The 22,313-nt window shown below is 39.8% G+C and overlaps 1 protein-coding gene across 3 annotated transcripts in view; it reads left to right on the top strand.

The window, feature by feature from the left end:
- abcb5 (ATP-binding cassette, sub-family B (MDR/TAP), member 5) overlaps positions 1–22,313 on the top strand; it is a 95,328-nt gene that overhangs the window by 3,307 nt on the left and 69,708 nt on the right. For 2 of the 3 annotated variants that reach the window (XM_072575333.1, XM_072575334.1), the window contains exons 3-10: positions 6,928–7,006; positions 7,098–7,155; positions 8,665–8,821; positions 11,817–11,886; positions 11,998–12,189; positions 13,057–13,228; positions 17,312–17,436; positions 18,721–18,898. In XM_072575333.1, the coding sequence (XP_072431434.1) occupies positions 6,928–7,006; positions 7,098–7,155; positions 8,665–8,821; positions 11,817–11,886; positions 11,998–12,189; positions 13,057–13,228; positions 17,312–17,436; positions 18,721–18,898 (1,031 nt within the window). Of the gene's footprint in view, positions 1–6,927; positions 7,007–7,097; positions 7,156–8,664; positions 8,822–11,816; positions 11,887–11,997; positions 12,190–13,056; positions 13,229–17,311; positions 17,437–18,720; positions 18,899–22,313 lie in introns of those variants that run through there. The other variant, XM_072575335.1, reaches the window with a different exon arrangement.

Here is a 22,313-nt window from a genome sequence, read left to right as displayed (position 1 = left end):
CAACAACACTCCCTAGGACCTTACCATTAAGTGTATAAGTCCTGCTAAGATTTGCTTTCTCAAAATGCAGCACCTTGCATTTACCTGAAATAAACTCCATCTGCCACTTCTCAGCCCATTGGCCCATCTGGTCCAGATCCTGTTGTAATCTGAGGTAACCCTCTTCGCTGTCCACTACACCTCCAATTTTGGTGTCATCTACAAACTTACTAACTGTACCTCTTATGCTCGCATCCAAATCATTTATGTAAATGACAAAAAGTAGAGAACTCAGCACCATTCTTTGTGGCACTCCACTGGTCACAGGCGTCCAGTCTGAAAAACAACCCTCCACCATCACCCTCTGTCTTCTACCTTTGAGCCAGTTCTGTATCCAAATGGCTAGTTCTCCCTGTATTCCATGAGATCTAACCTTGCAAATAAGTCTCCCATGGGGAACCTTGTCAAACGCCTTACCGAAGTCCATATAGATCACATCTACTGTTCTGCCATCATCAATCTTCTTTGTTACTTGTTCAAAAAACTCAATCAAGTTTGTGAGACATGATTTCCCATCTATAAAGCCATGTTGACTATCCCGAATCAGTCCTTGCCTTTCCAAATACATGTACATCCTGTCCCTCAGGATTCCCTCCAACTTGCCTGCCACCAAGGTCAGGCTCACCGGTCTATAGTTCCCTGGCTTGTCTTTACTGCCCTTCTTAAACAGTGGCACCACGTTTGCCAACCTCCAGTCTTCCGGCATCTCATCTGTGACTATTGATGATACAAATATCTCAGCAAGAGGCCCAGCAATCACTTCTCTAGCTTCCCACAAAGTTCTTGGGTACACCTGATTAGGTCCTGAGGATTTATCCACCTTTAACTGTTTCAAGACATCCAGCACTTCCTCCTCTGTAATCTGGACATTTTGCAAGATGTCACCATCTATTTCCCTACAGTCTATATCTTCCATATCCTTTTCCACAGTAAATACTGATGCCAAATATTCATTTAGTATCTCCCCCATTTTCTGTGGCTCCACACAAAAGCCGCCTTGCTCATCTTTGAGGGGCCCTATTCTCTCCCTAGTTACCCTTTTGTCCTTAATATATTTGTAAAAACCCTTTGGATTCTCCTTAATTCTATTTGCCAAAGCTATCTCATGTCCCCTTTTTGCCCTCCTGATTTCCCTCTTAAGTATACTCCTACTTTCTTTATACTCTTCTAAGGATTCACTCGATCTATCCTGACTGTACCTGACATATGCTTCCTTCTTTTTCTTTACCAAACCCTCAATTTCTTTAGTCATCCAGCATTCCCTATACCTACCTGCCTTCCCTTTTCATCCTGACAGGAATATACTTTTTTTGGATTCTTGTTATCTCATTTCTGAAGGCTTCCCATTTTCCAGCCTTCCCTTTACCTGTGAACATCTGCCTCCAATCAGCTTTCGAAAGTTCTTGCCGAATACCGTCAAAATTGGCCTTTCTCCAATTTAGAACTTCAACTTTTAGATCTGGTCTAACTTTTTCTATCACTATTTTAAACAAATAGAATTATGGTCGCTGGCCCCAAAGTGCTCCCCCACTGACACCTCAGTCACCTGCCCTGCCTTATTTCCCAAGAGTAGGTCAAGTTTTGCACCTTCTCTAGTAGGTACATCCACATACTGAATCAGAAAATTGTCTTGTACACACTTAAGAAATTCCTCTCCATCTAAACCTTTAACACTATAGCAGTCCCAGTCGATGTTTGGAAAGTTAAAATCCCCTACCATAATTATTCTTACAGATTCTTACCCTATTATTCTTACAGATAGCTGAGATTCCCTTACAAGTTTGTTTCTCAATTTCCCTCTGACTCTTGTGAATAGATGAGTAATTTATCACGTTGCAATGGAGATTCCTCAAAATGATTTGTGCTGCAGTATTGACCTGGTATGCACCATCATTCATGCAGATTACTTGAAATTTTGAAAGACATCACGGATGTATTATTTGAGACAATTACCTAGCAGTGTGGACTTAGTAAATGCGACATCGAGTTCACACAAGTGGAGACGGATAGATAGACTTAATTTCAGTGCATGGAAGCGTCAAGAGTGGGTTAAAATTGATTGCCGTTTAGAAGAATAATGATTAATAATTGATAACTAATGTGAATTCAGTGAAGACAAACTATGAATAGTAAACTTGATTTTGTTCTTCAGTGAAATAATGGAGAAACGTAACATAGAGTCATAGAGCTGAATAGCATGGAAACAGTCCCTTTGGTCCAACTTATTCATGCCGACCAGATGTCCTAAATAAATCTAGTCCCTTTTGCCAGCATTTGACCCATGTCCCTCTATACCCTTACTATTCATATACCCATTCAGATGCCTTTAAATGTTATAATTTTACCAGCCTCCACCACTTCCACAGGCAGCTCATTCCATACACAATTTTCCCCCTCTGCGTGAAAATGTTACCCCTTCAGTCCCTTTTAAATCTTTCCCCTCTCACCTTAAATCTGTGTCGTCTAGTTTTGGTCTGAGAATTGATTGGCCTTGAAAAGGTACTGAATAAGGTAACAGGAAATAGATTTGTTAGCAAAATGGTGTGAAATTGAGGGTTGTAAGATACCTTTGTTGTGCATACGTATGTAACAGAGGTTAAAATTTGGTTAGTAAATATATGATTAAAATGTTTGTTTTTTTGACTTATAAATGATTTATGGATGTAGAAATGTTGAAATATTTAAAGTTGTTAATTCTGATTGCTTTAGGGATCCCTGTGGCAAAACTTACTGGACTGGGTTCTTGAACTTCTGCTAAAAGTGTCGGTTTTGCAATTAGTGCTTGTTAAATTACTTTTCAGGTCATAGACATGTCAAATTGAGAGCAGGCGTAGGACACTTGACCCCTTGAACCTGCTACCTCATTCATTAAGATTAAGGCTGATCTAATTACTTCCCCCCACCCAAAATAATCTTTCACCCAATTATTTATCAAGAATCTATCTATCTATTTCTTCCTTAAAAAGAGTAGAGTTTCAAAGACTCTCAAACTTTTTAAAGAAAATAATTCTCTTTATCACAATCTAAATGGTGACATTTTTAAACAATGACCCTTCATTCTAGAATCTCCACAAGTGTAAACATTCTTTTTGTATCCACTTGTCAAGAACCCTCAGAATTCTTTATGTTTTTATTAAATCACCTGTTACACTTTTGAACTCCGGCAGATAGATATGTTTAACCTGGCAACCTTTTGTCATATGACAACCCATCCATTCCGGGTATTAGCCTAATAAACCTTCTCTGAATTGTTTCCAATACATATACATTTCTTTTTAAAATAAAGAGTCCATATGTCTCATGAATGTCCTATATAGCTGAAGCACAGTCATCCATTTGTATTCAATTCCCTTGTAATAAACAATAACAATCTATTTGCTTACCTAATTACTTACTGTGAGATATTGTGAAATGTAATAGCCAAGATAGATTTGAGACAGGAATTGGGAGAATGGGAGAATATGATAAACAAATTGCCTTCCATGGATTGTTATTTATCTTGGGAGGTGACACAAAACAGAAACATCAGATTAACTACCCATTCTGTACAACATCTAATAATTCTTTACCTATTTATTTGGTATTTGTTTCCATTTTCTGGAATATTATTGGGTTCTGTGTAGAACAGGCGGTCAATCACTAGCAGCACTGTTTTCTCAAGAAAAATGTTGATTCATTGGTGAATTCGAAGAAAATACCTCATTCCTAGGGATTGTATTCGGGTTAATACTTAAAATATGTAAATAGCAAGGACAGTGTTTGTGAGAAGTGTTCGATAATAATGTTATGTTTTCCTTAACTATCTGTAGATAAAGTTAGGATCACAAGGATAGATTAAATTTACATGTCTCTGGGCAAAAAAAAGGACAAATGCACAGATTCCTCTCTATATCCACATTTCAAAAATACTGTGGGAAACTTTATTTTTTATCAACTACTACGTGGGGAATATGCAAAAATGAAGACCAGGCTTTTAGGAGTCAGACAAAGTTGGGCAGCAACCACCTAATGGGATTTGAAATAGTTAGGTGGTTGTTTGTGACTAGTATGGACCAGATCTCTGTCTCAATGACAGCATTTACAACCTATCATTTAACACAGTGGGAACATTCTACTTTCATGGTTTGATTAACAGCTCCATGCATTGTAAAAGTTGTCTTTGATGAGGGCTATGAAGGGATTTAAGTGCCATTCCAAAATTCTGCCCTTTCCCCCTTTGTCTACTATGTCAACTCACCTAGGATCTACTGCTACCCATGCAGACAGGATAAAATATAAGGTTCAATTTCTTAAAGTTGTATATTGCAGACTACATTTGATTTAAAAAACGTATCATTTATAAAAATCCATTTCGGTTGCTGTTGGAAAAGTTGATATTTCTGTGACAGTTTAGCAGACAGCTGTAACACAAAGAGACTTTGGGGGAATTGTACACAAAACACAGAAAGCTAGCATAGAGGTGCAGCAGGTAATTAGGAATGTTAATGGAATGTTGGGCCTTCTTTCAAGGGGTTTGGAACATAGAACATAGAACAGTACAGTGCAGGAACAGACCCTTCACCCCACCATGTCTGTGCAGACCATGATGCCAATCTAAATTAATCCCATTTGCCTGCCTATCGTCTATTCCCAGTTAAATCATTTATCTGTCTAAATGCCTCATAATCGTACATGCGTCTACCATCTCAAGGGACAGTGCGTTCCAGGCACCAATGACCCTCTGCATAAAAAACACTTGCCTTGCGCATTTCCTTTAAACTTTCCCCCTCTCATTTTAAACCTATATCCACTAATATTTGATATTTCCACTCCGAGAAAGAGACCCCAACTATCCACCCTATCCAAATCCTTCACAATTTTATATAGGTCCATTTGGTCGCTCCTCAGCCTCTGACGCTCTAGTGAAAACAATCCAAGATAATCCAACCTCTCCTTATAGCTAATACACTCCAGTACAGGCAATATCCTGCCAAATCTCACCTACATCCTCACCAAAGCCTCCACATCTTTCCAATAGCGTGGTGACCAGAACTGCAAATGTGGACTGACCAAAATTTCATACAGTTGCAAGATGACTTGCAAACTTTTATACTCCAAACCTGACTGATGAAGGCAAGCATGCCATATGCCTTCCATACCACCTTATCCACTTCTGTTGCCACTTTCAGGAAGTTATCGACTTGGACCCAAGGTCCCTTTGTACATTAATGCTCTGAAGGGTCCTGCCATTTACGGTATACTTTCCTCTTGAATTTGACCTCCCTAAATGCATCATGTCACAGTTGTCCAGATTAAACTCATCTGCCATTTCTTTATTCAACTTTCCACCTGATGTCTATCCTGCTGCCTCCTTTGATATCCTTCCTGTCTAAAACAACTTCACCAATTTTTGTGTCACCTGCAAATTTACTAATCAGACTACTGACATTTTCATCCAAATCATTTATATATATATTACAAACAACAGAAGCCCCAGCACTGATCATTGCAGAAAACCACTGGACACAACCCCTCCTTAACTACCCTCCGTCTTCAAAGACCAAGCCAGTTTTGTATCTAGCTTGTCAACTCACCATGGATTCCTTGCACTTTGATCTTTTGGACCAGCCTACCATGAGGGACCTTGTCCGTGTAGACAGCATCTACAGCTTGACCCTCATAAATCATCTTCATCACTTCCTCAAAAACTCAATCAAGTTTGTAAGTCAAGACCTCCCAAAGAATGAAAGGAAAAGACTGCCAGGTGTTGACTGGGAGTTGAATTCAAGCCTCCCACATGACAGGCAAGAATACTACCATTGAACCAGCAATGTAACAAGAGCAGGGTTGCAGTATAAGAATAGCGAAGTCTTACTGCAACTGTGCAAGGTGCTGGTGAGATGACGTCTAGCGTCCTGTGAGCAGCTTTGGTCCCCTTATTTAAAGAAATATGTATCATTTCATTGGAGGCAGTTCAGAGAAGGTTCCCTGGAATGATCCCTGGAATGGAGGTGTTGTCTTATGAGCAAAGGCTAAACACGATGGGAGTCTACTCACTGGAGTTTAGAAGAATGAGAGGTGATCTCATTGAAACATATCAGATTCTAAAGGGGCTTGGCAGAGGAACCTCAATCATCTGGCATTTGATTGTCTGAATAATGGATTCTCTGGAAAGCTCTCAAGGTCCCAATGCTTGGCTAAGCTATGTTATCCGGCATTCGATTATCTGGAATTTGATTAACTGAACAAAGTACTGCCCGCCCGTGTCCTTTGGATAATCGAGGCTCCTCTGTATCTGCTTCTCTCTCATGCCAGGAGGAACAGAACCCACAATTGGGCTGAAGTAATCAAGATGAGTGATGGGCTGCCTGACATTTGGCCTGGGATCACGTGTGGGTTCACAGATAAAGCGAGGGGAAACCTGTGCTCTTTGTCCCACAATGGCCTATAGTAGCTGCTGGCTGCCCCATGAGTACATTGCACTTCCACCATCATGGCCAGCAGCAAAAAGAATTAAAGGAAGATTTAGTAAGAGTGTTGAACTTTTATTGTAGAGAATGAAAAATGGTTTCCAGTGGGAAAAGGATAATAGATTTAGACAAAATAAAAAGCAAAGGGAAAATGGGGGCTTCCTTTCTCTTTCCATGCCATTTGTCACAATCATCTGGCATCTATTGCCTTACCTGGTGCTGAAGGAGATTCAGTACTAATTATCAAACATGAATAAGATATATTGAAGGAAAACTATCTGTAAAGTGATGGAGAATGAGAAAGAATGTATGAAAGAGTGAACTAATTATTCAAATAAACAACGTTAACACAATGGCCTTTTATATGCCCATTGCTTTAATGACATATATTTCAATACCAACAAAAAGTTTGATTAAAATATGAACAAATTTCCCACAGGATTCTCAACTGCTGGCTATGACAATCAAGGCTACAGGGAGGATGAGAATGAAGATACTGGTCATCCACAGAAAGGAGAGTAAGGAATCCACTCATAATTCAGGGGCAAACAGATTTTCTCACGATTTTCACTGCAACTTAATCTTAGATTTTTTTTTTGATTTCTGCAGAAAACAGAGCAAGAAGAAAGAAAAGGAGTTAAGAAAGGCAGTTGGATTTTTTGAACTGGTTTGTTTTTCCTATTTTTCTTTACACAATAGGAACTGTATATTGTTGGTCTACACTTGAATATCAGCATCAGATTGTGTGAATTGTTTGGTTGCCATTGCAACTCCATGACCAGCAGTCCTATACTTGCTACATTTAAATCCTGGTGGACTGGCAGGACAGCAGGAAGAGGGTCGCTGCCCCTTGATTTTATCTCCTCCCCTCATGTCTTAGCTAACATCTGAGGTAGGGTAGCGGGTGGGCAAAATTCCTGCCGTGAGGTGGGATGAGAGATGCAAAACTTCCTTTGAGGACTGAGACTTTTACAGAGATGGTTTAATAATTCAAGGAGATGAATGGAATGTTGGCCTTCATACCTAAAGGTAAAATCAATGACTGCAGATGCTGAAAACCAAATACTAGATTAGTGGTGCTGGAAGAGCACAGCAGTTCAGGCAGCATCCAACGAGCAGCTCGTTGGATGCTGCCTGAACTGCTGTGCTCTTCCAGCACCACTAATCTAGTACTTCATACCTAAAGGGCTGGAGTATAGGGATGAGATGTTATGTTGCAGTTATACAAAACCCTAGTTAGATTCCACTTAAAGCACTGTGAGCAATATGGGCACCATACCTTAAGAAGGATGTTTTAGCCCTGGAGAGAGTTCATAAAGCAGATTTACAAGGATGATACCTGGACTTCAGTTGTAAGCAGAGATTAGACAAATCAAACCTTTATTCTCAAGAATTTAGAAGGTTAAGAGGTAATCTAATTGAAGTCTTCAGGATATTAACAGGTAAAGCTAAAATAGATAAAGAAAAACAATTTCCACTGGTTAACGACTCTGGAACCGGGGACATAGTTTAAAAATTAGGGCCGAGCCATTCAGGAATAATGTTAGAAAGGATTTCTGTAAAGAGTAATGGAGGTTTGGAACTCTTTTCCTCAAACGGCAATTTTTGCTACTTCAGTTGTTAAATTTAAGTCTGAGATAGACATTTTTTTATTCAGTAAGGGTGTCAAGAGTTATGGGCACAAGGCAGGCATATGGAATTAGACCATGATCGTATTGAATGGCAATGCAGGGCACAACGGGGTGAATTGCCTCATCCTGGTCCTATGCTCCAAAATGAAGGATATGGAGTCAGAAACTAAATGTGGGGTTAGTTAGGATGTTGAAGGGGGGAACAACCAGAGTCATCCTCTGACAATGGGTGGAGAAATGAAAGAAACTTGCACAGGGGTATCAAACTTTGAAGCAGACTGGAAATGGTGGCTTTAGTTTTCCCAATATTTTAACGAAGGGAATTGTTGGATGTTGGACAAACAATAGTGCAACAGTATTGGGAGTATCGAGAGAGCTAGGGCAGAAGTAAAGGGGGTCCAAGATAATGTCCATGCAGAAGCTGACCTATATCAGTATTTACTAATTGTTATCAAAATTGCATTCAGAATAATGTGTTCATTGTATTTAAATCTTTCATACTTTAATGTGATATATCTATTGATGAGGCATGTTGTTACTTATAGTTTCGCTTTGCAGATCGATTGGACATCCTGTTGTTAACAGTAGGACTGATCTGTGCAATACTACATGGAGTTGCTTTGCCCCTCATGATCATTGTTTTTGGAGAAATGACTGACAGTTTTGTCAGAAGTGGTATCGTGCCTAACATCTCCACTGCAGGTACTGAAAATGCTTTGATGCTTCATTCAGTTAAAAAAAAGAAATTATTAACTTTAAAGCAGTTTTATCACCCAGAGATAATTGGTGAACAGATAAACTTTTCACTTGGCAAACTTTGAATCCTATCTTTGCTCTTCCTGCATTATAACGTTTTGTAAAAGCAACATGGTCTGAGTGTATTTAACACAAGTGGACTAACTTCTGATCCCAGTTCCTTCCAATTTCACATTATGAATGAGGCTAAGAGTGTTAATGGTGCTACCATCTTTACACCATGCAAAGTAGATTAATCCAAGTGAACGTATTGTTCAGCTAAAACGTCTGCCAAAGACACTTTTAACCATTACAGGAATTCAGTTACTGTTACTAGCTTTGGACTTAGTTCTCTATTTCAAGATAAAATATATCAGTAAAAGAATATTGCCTCAGAAACAACTTACCAAAATGTGATATAACAGGAAACATTTGGGTGATTGACTAGCATCAACAGTCTCTGTTGATTTGCCAAGTGATTTTAATCAGGACACATTATTACAGCTGAAGAATACAATGAGGAAACTCCCTTTTATAATACTTAACATTTTGATCACACAGCATTGTCCTTTGATGTGAAGGGCACTGCTTGTCACAAGCCATTCAGATGTTTCCTTTCTTGCTGGTGGTGGAAATTTGAATAAAGATTCGTGCACCTTGTGTCTTTCACCGTGTCTCACACCTGCACACACACAAAAAAAAGAAAAAAAAAGGAAGTGTCTGACTTCTGTTAAAAAAAAGAAAAAATAATACTTGACATCCAAATTAAGTTGTTAAAAAGAAGAGAGAGGCCTGGCAGGTGATCTGTTGCAGCTGTAGTATGTGGGTGTTGGTAGATCCTGGTGCGATCTGCAGCAAGTGTTGGCTGCTTGAGGAATTTCAGCTCAGAGTTGATGTGCTGCAGACCCTGTGACTCATCATGGAGGGGTTGAATTACCAGGACGCTGTGTTTCAGGATGCAGCCCACACCTCTTAGAATAATTGCAGGGACATGTGATCATGAGTGAGGTAGATATGGGAATCCAAGATTTAACTGTGAAAGAGCCAGTGCCTTTGTCCAAAGGTATGAAATTCTTACTCCTGGTGTAGGTAGGGCACAGACTGCAGGGACAATGAGCAAACTGCCCACGGCTCCATGGTACGGAGCACTGTTTGAGTACAGGGAGAAAAGAGAAATTGACAGCAAACACAGAGAATGCCAAAAGCTAATCCACTGTAATTTTCTGCTGTTAGTTCATTGGAATTTGTGCTTTTGTTATTTTGTGGTACTAAACAACATTGCCCACTGCTATTATCGTGTTGTGTATGTGATGATGCCAACCACTACGAGCCTGTGGTTGGGGTAGTTTGTTGTCATTATCCTTTTTCCTTGATAGTGTTGGAGGAAAGTTAATGGTAAGACTTAAAATAAAGATGGTCTTATTTTAAACATGACTCCGCCCTTGCACTGTCTTGTGCTCCCTGCTGCTGGGATCCCCTGGCACTCACATTGCAGCTGTCACATTCCAATCCCAGCTGCCCACCATGCCAAACACTGCCAGCTGGTCTGAAGTAGCCACCTGAATCAGGAATGCCCAGCAATGCCACAGGATAGTTAATGACCTTCTGCGCTCCTTGAATAGAAGTGCCCCACTTTTCTCTCTAATACTTTGCACTCTAACTCTGCTGCTGCATTCTAATGCATCTCAACCATCCCATCCTCCCACTACCTCCTCCCTCTCCCCCCACAATCTGTTAACCCATCCTCCCTCACTCAAGACACCTCACTACCTTTACTGACCAATGACAGAACAGCCTCCTGACTGGTCATACTTCCCTTCAATGGTTCATTATTGCCAAGCATGACAAGTTGCCTAGCTATCTCTGTGCTAAAAGGTAAGGCAGAGATGCTGTAAGCATCCAAGTAAGCGTGAAGGGAATGAGTACGAAGAAAGCAAGTGAACAGCAATGAGATACAAAATAAAAACCAAAAGAACTGTGAATGCTGTAAATCAGAAACATACGCTGAAATTGCCAGATAGGTTCAGCAGTTCTGGCAGCATCTGTGGAGAGAAACAAGAGTTAGCATTTTGGGTCGAGTGATCCTTCCTCAGAGAAGGGTGTCTTTTCCAATGCACAAAGCACCCTGTCAGCAACATTGCAATGATAGGTGGTGGTGAACTCCAAAGTACGGTAGTGAAGTGCTGAACAGCTTTATAAATAAGTTCCTCATGTGCCATGATGATATGATGAGGCTGGTGCAGTGCTGATGCCAACATCCATAGATATAGGGTGTAAGCAATTGCTGCCTATGGAATGTGCCCTGAGATGTTGGGGAAATGCTGGCCAAGGTGGAGGCCAGCTGTAGCTACCAGATACCTGCTCAGAGTTTCATGTTGAGAATTGTTGCCATTTCCACTGCCTGGGAAAGCAGCAAACTGCATTTAAATGACACGCAGTTAGGTAACGATGAGATATTAATGTCTGAAAGTAAGTCCCTTGATGCTCCCTCGGAAGATGCTCGTCTCACCATTTGAATCTTGGGTGAAAAGTTAATCCTTTTCTTCTTGACAACGAGAATCTCATTTTGCTATTCTTGCTATATTTTCTCAACTGATCCGCCATTGCCTATGTATTCAGGGGCTGGGAAATTTATGCCCAGTGTTCATGTGTGAACTGGATACTGAATACTAGTGAATGTTAAACCCTCACAGATGATCACCTCCTCAATAAAAGAATTTCAGCAACAGCCATTGGATACAGACAAGATAGAGATTTTGGTTGATATTTCCTCTCTGTTACCTGGATTGCAAAATCAAGAATTCTAAACCCGAATCCTAACCTCACCACAATAGTTCACAGAAACTTAAGATTTTATAAACTATATGGATTGGTGATGCAGGCAACAATACATTTGTCATTTAACAATTGTCTATAATTTAAGCATTTACATTAATACACATATATCCATTGGTCTTAACAGCATTTAACAACAGTTCAACAGATGCATGTTTTGAAATACCTGGACTGGATTTGGAAGCTGACATGACACGGTAAATAGATTATGAAACTTGGAAATACGTTTACCGCAGTCACTATCCTTAACTAGAGTTGACACATAAAGTTCCTGCAACGTTTTTACCGAAATGTCTTCATTACTATAGGTTTGCCCTCTACTTTATGGGACTTGGGTTCGCTGTCCTGATTTTTGGCAGTTTTCATGTCTCCATGTTTTTAATCGCTGGCATACGACAGACTGGAAGAATAAGACGAAAATTTTTCCATGCTATTCTTCATCAAGAAATGGCTTGGTTTGACTCAGTCCAAATAGGTGAACTAAACACAAGGCTGACAGAGTAAGTAATTGAACTTTAAAAACTAGCTACTCTTTATGATAATCAAATACTGTAAGGATTACAACATATTTATCCAGCCTAGAAAACTTCAAGTTTTAGAACTGCCTATTTTTTATAGCAGCTTAATTTGTATGTACAATTGGCCTAACAGTCCATTTAAGCATTTGATAGCCAACTTTATTACTCTAAATTTTCCCTCAATTACTATTTAGATTAGATGGAAACAGGCCCTTCGGCTGAACAAATCCACACCAACCCACCACCCACCCATACATTTACCCCTTTACCTAACACTACAGGCAATTTAGCATTGCCAATTTACCTGACCTGCACATCTTTGGACAGTGGGAGGAAACCCATGCAGACACAGGGAGAATGTGCAAACTCCACACAGTCAGTCGCTTGTGTCGGGAATTGAACCCAGGTCTCTGGTACTATGAGGCAGCAGTGCTAACCACTGTGCCACTGTGCCGCCCGTGATAAGTTACTTATCACAAAATGCATGAGGGAAACGTTTTACTGCTTTCTCTGAAACTGCTGTCACATATAGAGATACCAAAGATGGGTCTTTAATCAGAGCATCGAAGTTATATACCTAATCTTTTGATGTTTGTTGATAAGGAAATAGGCAAATATGTTTGATGTCTCTGTTGTAACAAGATGTAAAAAGACACACCCTGTCATACAAGATCTTATCAGACTTTTTGTAGTTGCTACATCAGTATTTCTTGGTAGCGTTTAAGCTATGAACAAACATTTTATATAACTATGAAAATTGTATTCATAGTATTAATTTAATATGACATTTTTTCAGTTACATAATTATACTGATGACAGTAATTGATTCTGTGTCTTTTATATTAACAGTGATATAAATACTGTCAAAGATGGTCTTGGAGACAAGTTCAGCATATTCACTCAGTTATTTAGCACTTTTGTGGCAGGGTTTACTATTGGATTTGTCTATGGATGGAAGCTTACACTGGTCATATTGGCAGTGTCTCCCCTTGTCATGGTCTCAGTAGCAGCATGGACAAAGGTACAAGCATAGCATATATTTTCAATAAGTTTAATACCTGATCATAGCAAAATGGACCCAGTATGAGATGAAGGTTATTATTTTATGTTTATAAAGTGAATAACTTTTTAAGTAATAACTTATAAATTTAAACCAATTTTAATTCTGTAATAGCTTCTGCAGTAATTGTTTTAAGTAAGGAATTGGTCAAACAACAGGAGAAAGACAGGTTATGAAATTTGGTGTATTAACTTTTTATCAGATCAAAAACAGTTTAATAAAGTCAGAAACATAAAAGACAGGAGAAAGAATCAACAGATACACCAACCATTGAGAGCAATTACTGTGTCTAATATACTGAAAATTGTTAAATAGAAAACTTGTGACATAGAAGTTCATGGAGCGATTTCTGACCTTGATCAATCTCAATTTTTATTTGTACTGACTTTGATAGAAATGAGAATCCTAAGAAATGAATAAAGTTGGCTGATCCATATCACCCATATTACATTCTCACCCAAATTAAAAATTCAGTGCCCCCATATCTGAGTAACCCGACATGTAAAGGACAAATATTCCAGTTGTTTGGGGGTTGCAGAGGGGTAAAGGAACACAATCAAAAAGGAGGACAAAAAACATTGGTTTCAACAAATATGAAATTTAAAACACACAGCAAATTCAAATGAAACATGCTGGTGACTAGAAAAATATTTGAAGTTGAATATTATCCATAATGTAGAGGTGCTGGTGTTGGACTGGGGCAGACAAAGTCAGAAATCACATGACACCAGGTTATTGACAAACAGGTAGATTTGAAATCCCAAGCTTTCAGAGTGTATCTCCTTTGTAGTGTGATTTATAAATAGTATCAGCAGCTTCAATTATATAAACAAAAAAAATGCTTAATTTTCAATGTTTTTGGTTATTGTAGCTTTATGGAATGTAAATAGGTACTGAGTATTTAATACATTTCATGTTCAATAATTGTCAACACTATATCAGGCAAAATAATGTACTCTATTAAACTAAATAACATGAAATTGAAACTCGTTAATAGTACCTGATGCACATAGTAATTAGCTTGATCTGCCCAAGTTATGTCAAATATAACAAATAGTGGCATAAATTATACCCAGATTACTCTACGTGGTGGAAATATATATAAATGCAATGGAGAAGTTTCTGAAATATAATTTTAAAATAGACCTTTAGTATAATGTATATTCTGTGAGATACAGAATATCCTAGATTTCATACACCACATTTGCTTGACATTAGGAAAAACTGACAGCACGTATACTCAGTGAAATGCCGGTGCTGAGACTTGGGTAGCTTTGTAGATTTGACACTAAGTATTTCTAACTAGTTCGGAACAGAAACCAACAAAGTCAAACTGTCTGAAGCCACATTGACAAAACAGTAGACTAAATTCAAAATGTAGTGATCAAATTTCATATTAATTTGTTTGAACTGCACCTTGAATATTGACTACAGTATTTTCTCAGGGCCATGAAGAGACTAAACTGAGAAGGTAAGGGAAGAGTTATGGGTGTGATAAGTGAGAGATTATCGATCCAGAAACAAGTGTTTCCCCAAAGTCCTGCTGAAATACCAGCAGGACCTCTTTTACATGTTTTATCCGATTTCTTCCTTGACAGCTAGTTTGAGTGACCAGGAGAAAGTGAGGACTGCAGATGCTGAAGGTCACAGTCAAAATGTGTGGCACGGCAAAAGCATAGCCAGTCAGGCAACATCCGAGGAGCAGGAGAGTCGATGTTTCGAGCATAAGCCCTCCATCAGAAGTGTGGAGGGGCCCAACAGGGCTGAGATATAAACAAGAGGTGGGGTAGAGCTAGGGGGAAGGTAGCTTGGAAGGCGATAGGTAGATGCAGGTGGGGGTGACGGTGCTAGGTCAGAGAGGAGGGTGGAGCAGATAGATGGGAAGGAAGGAAGTTGGACAGGTAGGACAGTTCAAGAGGGCAGTGCCGAGTTGAAGGGTTGGATTTTGGATAAGGTGGGGAGGAGGGGAGATGAGGAAATTAGTGAAATTGACATTGATGCCGTGTGGTTGGAGGATCCAAAAGCGGAAGATGAGGCGTTCTTCCTCCAGTTGTCTGGTGGCTAGGATTTAGAGATGAAGGAGTCCCAGGACTTGCATTAACTTGGTGGAGGGGGAGGGAGAGTTGAAGTGGTCGGCCATAGGGTGATGGGGTTGTTTGTTGCACGTGTCCTGGAGATGTTCTCTGAAATTTTCCATAACTGACAAACTGACTTCCCGTTAGGAGAGAAAGCACGGAGGAGAGGACTGTAACTGTGGAGCTGAGAGAGGTGAAAGTCGGGTGGGAAATTTGACCTGGGGTGGTGAGGAGGAGATCAAAGATGGGAGATCAAAGCTGGAGAGACTGAAGTGAAGCTTTTAAAATACAGACCAATGTGAAAAGCATAAATATCAAAGCTCATCATGGGCTCCAAGTTAATTTAATTTTTTTGAGCTGGAAGAAACATTTCAGCACATTGTGGCCAACAGGAAATGCTGTAAAGACACTTATCTTGTAGACCTGGCTTTTTCTGACTCACTTGCACTGTGAAATCATTTGAAACTGGAGTCATCTTCTCTCCTTAAATAATTTCAATAACACATTTGGAATATTGTGCACAGTTTTGGGCCCCATATCTCAGGAAGGATGTTACTGGCCTTGGAGCGTGTTCAGAGGAGGTTCATGAGAATGGTCCCAGGAATGAAAAACTTAACATGTGGGAAAAGTTTGAGGACTCTAGGTCAATACTTGATGGAGTTCAGAAGGATGAGGGGGGGGATCTAATTGAAACTTACAGGATACTGAATGGCCTGGACAGAGTAGATGTTGTAAAGATGTTTCCATTGGTAGGAGAGACTAGGATCCAAGGGCACAGCCATAAAGCAAAGGGAAGACCTTTTAGAATGGAGATAAGGAGAAACTTCTTCAGCCAGAGAGTGGTGAATCTATGGAAGTCACTGCCACAGAAGGGTGTGGAGGGCCAGGTCTTTGAATATACTAAAGACAGAGGTAGATAAGTTCTTGAGTATCAAGGGAAACAAAGGTTAAGGAGGGAAAGCAGGAGAATGGGGCTGAGAAACTTATCAGCCACGATTGAATAGCTGAGTAGACTTGATGGGCTGAATAAACTAAATCCTGCTCCTATGTCTTATGGTCTTATGGAACTCCTGAAAGTGGAATGTTTGTCTTCCAGTCGACCTCAAGAAGAAGGTGTCACAAAGTTTTGGACAACATGTGGAACTAACTGTCTCACATTGCTAGTATGCAATAAACCCATGAGTGTTTTTCTCCACTAACGGGATGCCACTGTCAAGCCAAACATCTGTGTGGCTACAGTAAATGCTGATGTGACCAATGTTTCAATACAGGTGGGAATGATGGGAGTGTTGGCTGTATGTCTCAACAACTGGCAGACCATATCAAACAATGTGTCCAATTGGCCGTCTGCAGCTGGCAACGTGCCACTTGTGCTTAACCAGCCCATCTACTTTTAGATGTGATTCTATTATTGCTAATAGTGTACTGAATAATCCAAACCATGTAAGAGTTACACAGGAAACCATTTTAGGATTACCAGTTGGGCTCAAAGTGTGGTGCATTTATGAATGCTGGAAGCTAAATATATAAAAATGAACAGTACCCGTTTCATGTAGGAAAAAGTACTTTGCACATATGCTACAGCTTTTTCATTAAAAAAGGTTATGGAGATAGTCTCTGCTATATCATCAGCTGAGTGGCAACACCCTGACCAATCAGAATCAACCTGCCTGGTCTGAGAATTAAGATTGACAGTTAACTATTGTTGCTGCACTGCCAGATCACTGATGACTCCACCAGTGAACACCCTCCCCACATGCAGTATTAAATGGTGCATTTTTCTCAAGTCTGTTCCTTACATCTTAATTCTGCTGATTGCAAGATTAAAAGCTTTGATCTGTTGTCTCCTTTTAGCAAAGTTAAGGTCTGCCCTCCCATGCAATGACAATAATTTAATCTTCCAAATTTAACTAAGTGCAGTTTCATTCATTTTGGTTATGACTTATCACCATTTGTTATATTGAAACAGATCTTGACAATACTGACCGGGAAGGAACTGGAAGCTTATGCTAAAGCAGGGGCAGTGGCTGAAGAAGTTCTAATGGGAATAAGAACAGTCTTTGCCTTCAACGGACAACAAAAAGCACTAACAAAGTAAGTTTCATTCTGAGTTAACCTGTAGCAACTCTGATATTGTGTTGTGCAAATAAATGAAAACTGCACATGATTCTATTTTCAGAAAACATACTTTATTTGACAATTTTTAAAAAATACATTACTTAACAGTTCAAATTTGACATTACATAAGGTTCTGCATAGAATTGCTTTTTTCAGTTAGCCATGTTCAACATCCTGTACTGCCAACAGCACAAGAACCTTTAAATTGTTTACAATCATTGTGTACATGACTTACACAGAAAGATGTACAACTGCATTTTATATTTAAGAGTAAAGAACAAAGAACAACGAAAATTTACAGCCCAGGAACAGGCCCTTCAGCCCTCCAAGCCTGAGCCGATCCAAATGTACTGTCTAAACCTGTCGGTCAATTCCTAAGCATCTGTATCCCTCTGTTCCCCACCTACTCACTCATCTTAAATGAATCTACCGTGCCTGCTTCTACCACCACTGCTGGCAACGTGTTCCAGATGGCCACCACCCTCTGTGCGAAGTACTTGCCGCGTGTATCCCCCTTAAACTTTCCTCTCACCTTGAAAGTGTGACGTCTTGCTTTTGGAATTCTTCAGCCTGGGAAAAAGCTTGTTTCTATCCACCCTGTCTATACCCTTCATGATTTTGTAAACCTCAATCAGGTCCTCCTCAATCTCCTTTTTTCTAATGAAGATAAACCTATCTTACTCAACCTCTCTTCATAGCTAGCACCTTCCATACAGGCAATATCCTCGTAAACCTTCTCCCTCTCCAAAGCATCCACATCCTTTCGGCAATGTGGTAACCAGAACTACACAATATTCCAAATGCGGCCGAACAAACGTCCTGTACAATTTTAACATGACTTGCCAGCCCTTATACTCAATACCCCATCCAATGAAGGCAAGCTTACTATATGCCTTCTTGACCACTCCATCCACTTGTGCAGCAACCTTCAGGGTACAATGGACCTGCACTCCCAGATCTCTCTGCCCATCAACTTTTCCCAAGACTCTTCCATTCATTGTATAATTTGCTCTAGAATTAGTCTTGCCTAAATGTATCACCTCACATTTGTCTGGATTGAAATCCATCTGCCACTTTTCTGCCCAATTCTCCAGTCTATCTATATCCTCCTGTGTTCCTTGACAGTCCCTTATGCTTTGTGCTACTCCACCAATCTTCGTGCCATGAACATTTTAGTGAACAATAACAATTTTTAATAAATTATCAACTATAAAACACTTTAAAGTCATCGTGGTCATTCATTATTTTTAATTATTTCAGATATGAAGCCAACTTAAAGCAGGCTAAAGATGCTGGAATAAAGAGAGCTGTCACCACAAGTATTTCCATAGGACTTCAGAACTTTTTAATTTATGCTTCCTATGCTCTTGCATTTTGGTATGGGTCCAAACTAGTTGTTGATGAACCTGAAAATTATTCAATTGGACGAGTTTTGATTGTGAGTATGGTATTTTGTTACTTTTGTCATTTTGCAGAATATGTGACATTAGGATTGGAGTAATGTTCTCTACCATTTCTGGTTGCTATGCACTGCGGTCTATGCACCAGCCTTCAAGACTGCTGTGTAACTGTACTTGAATGTACCTTAAAGGGAACATTGCTTGTATGCGGCCTATTTGTTCACTATGCAGAACATCCTAAACTGTTGAGCATCCACACACCTTCAAAGCAACATTGCTTTGGAGTCTTCCACTTGGACAGTTCACATTTTGTATTATTCTGCTCACTTATTTTAACAAGTAGGAGAATTAGAAGCAGGAAACTTCAGTCCCCCAAATTTGTATAGAAGGTGGTGGAAATAAAGAAAAGAAATGAAGTTACTAATGTAGGTTTAAGAGGATCTGCTGTTCTTTCATGGAGATTGTTCATCTTTATCAATTCTTTCATACGTATATAAATTTGGGCACCTGCTCCAGAGATGTGTAATAACGTCTCTGAACTGGTTGATCAGAAAATATCTAAGTCTGGGGAGGCTGGGTTTTCATAGTCTGTGCTTAATAACCTCCAATTCTTCTCCAATTCTTCTCTGATGCCAGCTAGATTATACCACAAGCTGTACCCAGCTATTTGAGTTAGTAGGCGGAAATTTTATTTCACCAACCAGACCTCATGCAGGCATCTGACAACAAAATCCTGATTACAGGAGAAGCAGCATTAATGTCCCACCTCTGAGTTTTCTGACCAGTTATTGAGTGCAGAGATTGTAACAACCTGCACTTCTCAATGGAAGAATTTCTACTTAAAAGGACTCCAGGAGGATCAGAGTCTGAGTGGCTTCCTGAGGCTTCAACATGCGCAAGAATCAAAACACAACATGGGAAAGCTACTTGTTGGCTCTCTTTTTCCTGGAAGTCCTGGGGCAGCTGTGAGAAACTACAGAGAGGTACTGTTTTCCAAAAGAACAAACAAGCATACAGCAGGAAGTAGCAGATGTAATGACCAGCAAGAGCTGGTCCCTCACATGGGGTCAGAGTGCTGCAAGTGGTTCATTGACGTCATGAGGGCCAGAAAGGTGAATGAAATCCAGCTTGCATAATAGTAAAACAAGCAGCCGAAGCCAAATGGAGCACATGTAATAGGTACCGGATTCTTTATTTCTTTAAACAAAGAGTTGTGTACACATTGATTGTAAGGGTTGGCACATCAACTTGCAATTGTAAAGGACATTGGTGAGACTACTTTTGGAGTGCTGGTTGCTGTTATAGGAAGGATATTATTAAATTGGAGAGGATTCAGAAAATATTTGCAAAGATGTTACCAGGACTGTAGGGTTTGAGTTATAAGAAGAGACTGGAGCATTAGAGGTTGAGGGGTGACTTTATAAAGGTTTATAAAATCATGACAGACAAGGATAATAGTAAAGGTCTTTTGCCTAGAGTGGGGAAGAGAGCATATTTTTAAGGTGAGGAGAAAGATTTAAAAGGGACCTGAGGTGTAACTTTTTCACCCAGAAGGTGGTTCATATATGGAATGAACTACCAGAGGAAGCGATAGGTGCTGGTACAGTTATAACAATGAAAAGATATTTGGACAGGTACTTGAATACAAAAGGTTTAGAGGGATAAGTTAAGAGAAGGGAAAGGAGGAGGAGAGGAGCAGGATAAGAAAGACGTTAATGTCTCCAGATTTCCTGTAAATACCATAGAAATAATAGAAATACTTAATAAAGTGAAAGCACACTCTGAAGAAGTCTTGCAGATAAGACTTTGTCACAGGGTGCAGATCCAGGCTTGAAAGATTTCAAAGCCTGTCAGGGCTTCTGGATAATCCAAGATGGAGGATAGGAAAAAATTTTAGTTGTAAGAACTGCTCCTTTTTTGAGGTATTTTCAGTGCTGGAGCTAACTTTCTCGAATTCTAGGAAGAGTAATTATTGTTCTATTGTTACATTGTTTTGGAACTTTGGGGAAAAAAAAGACCAAAACAATGGCACTTTAAAAAGGAGGAGGAGAGACAAGGGCAGTGATTCAAATGGAGAAAGAATGTCTCCATTCTCCAAGAACCTACTCCTGACATCCTGACTGCCTGAGCCAGCAGTAACTTGCACAGCTACTGCCTTTGTTGTTTAGTTTCAAGTACCTTATATATTTGATTTGGAGATGCTGGTGTTGGACTGGGGTGTACAAAGTTAAAAATCACACAACATCAGGTTATAGTCCAACAGGTTTATTTGGAAGCACTATCTTTCGGAGCTCTGCTCCTTCATCAGGTGGTTGTGGAGTATAAGATTGTAAGATGCAGAATTTATAGCAAAATGTTGGAGGCTACTGCTTCCAAATAAACCTGTTGGGCTATAACTTGGTGTTGTGTGATTTTTCACCTTATATACTTGAGTAATAGTCAAATTGTTTGACTGCTTTTTAAGGTTGAATTTATGAGATTGACTATTACATGGATGCTACTTTTAAGGGGCTGAAATTCATGCCAGTCAAAATTCCTACCATATCATTAGCAGAAGGCCAACTGATCTCTAAACAAATAAAGAAATGTACATCTCTATGAAAGAGAAAATGAATTATGGTAGTTCCGAAAACCTGGAGCAGAACACAACAGCCAGTGGACTGGAAGACTGGGAGCGGAGCGGAACAACCAGCAGACTGGAAAGTTGGAGCGGGACGTGTCATAAATATTGATCTGATATCTGTGAAGAACTAGGGTTGACTTTTACATGAGATACATGGAAAATTCCAGATTATTGGGCCAAAAAATAGGGCATCAACTTTTACATGAGATTGACTATTACTTGAGGATCTCTAGACATTGAAGTTCTTCTAAGAAAAATAAACATACAACGAATTTCACAGCTGACCTTGGAGAAACCTCTGTGTCAACACACACAGCAGGGGAGTACTTGAGGGCTTTTTTAAAAAGTGTAATCTTCCTGATTTACCTTTGCAAATCTACAATAGCAAGTAGAACATAGAACATAGGAAAATACAGCACAGAACAGGCCCTATCGGCCCATGATGTTGTGCCGACCATTTGTCCTAGCTTAAGCACCTATCCATGTATCTATCCAATTGCCGCTTAAATGTCACCAATGAGTCTGACTCTGCCACTCCCACAGGCAGCGCATTCCATACCCTCACCACTCTCTGGGTAAAGAACCTACCCCTGACATCCCCCTATACCTTCCACCCTTCACCTTAAATTTATGTCCCCTTGTAACACTCTGTTGTACCCGGGGAAAAAGTCTCTGACTGTCTACTCTATCTATTCCGCTGATCATCTTATAAACCTCTCTCAAATCACCCCTCATCCTTCTCCGTTCCAATGAGAAAAGGCCTAGCACTCTCAACCTATCCTCGTACGACCTATTCTCCATTCCAGGCAACATCCTGGTAAATCTCCAAA

This window comes from Chiloscyllium punctatum, chromosome 8, assembly GCF_047496795.1.
Source record: "Chiloscyllium punctatum isolate Juve2018m chromosome 8, sChiPun1.3, whole genome shotgun sequence".
Taxonomy (NCBI): domain Eukaryota; kingdom Metazoa; phylum Chordata; class Chondrichthyes; order Orectolobiformes; family Hemiscylliidae; genus Chiloscyllium; species Chiloscyllium punctatum.
The sequence above is the reverse complement of the archived record's forward strand: the minus strand, read 5'-3'. Positions and strand labels throughout refer to the sequence as shown.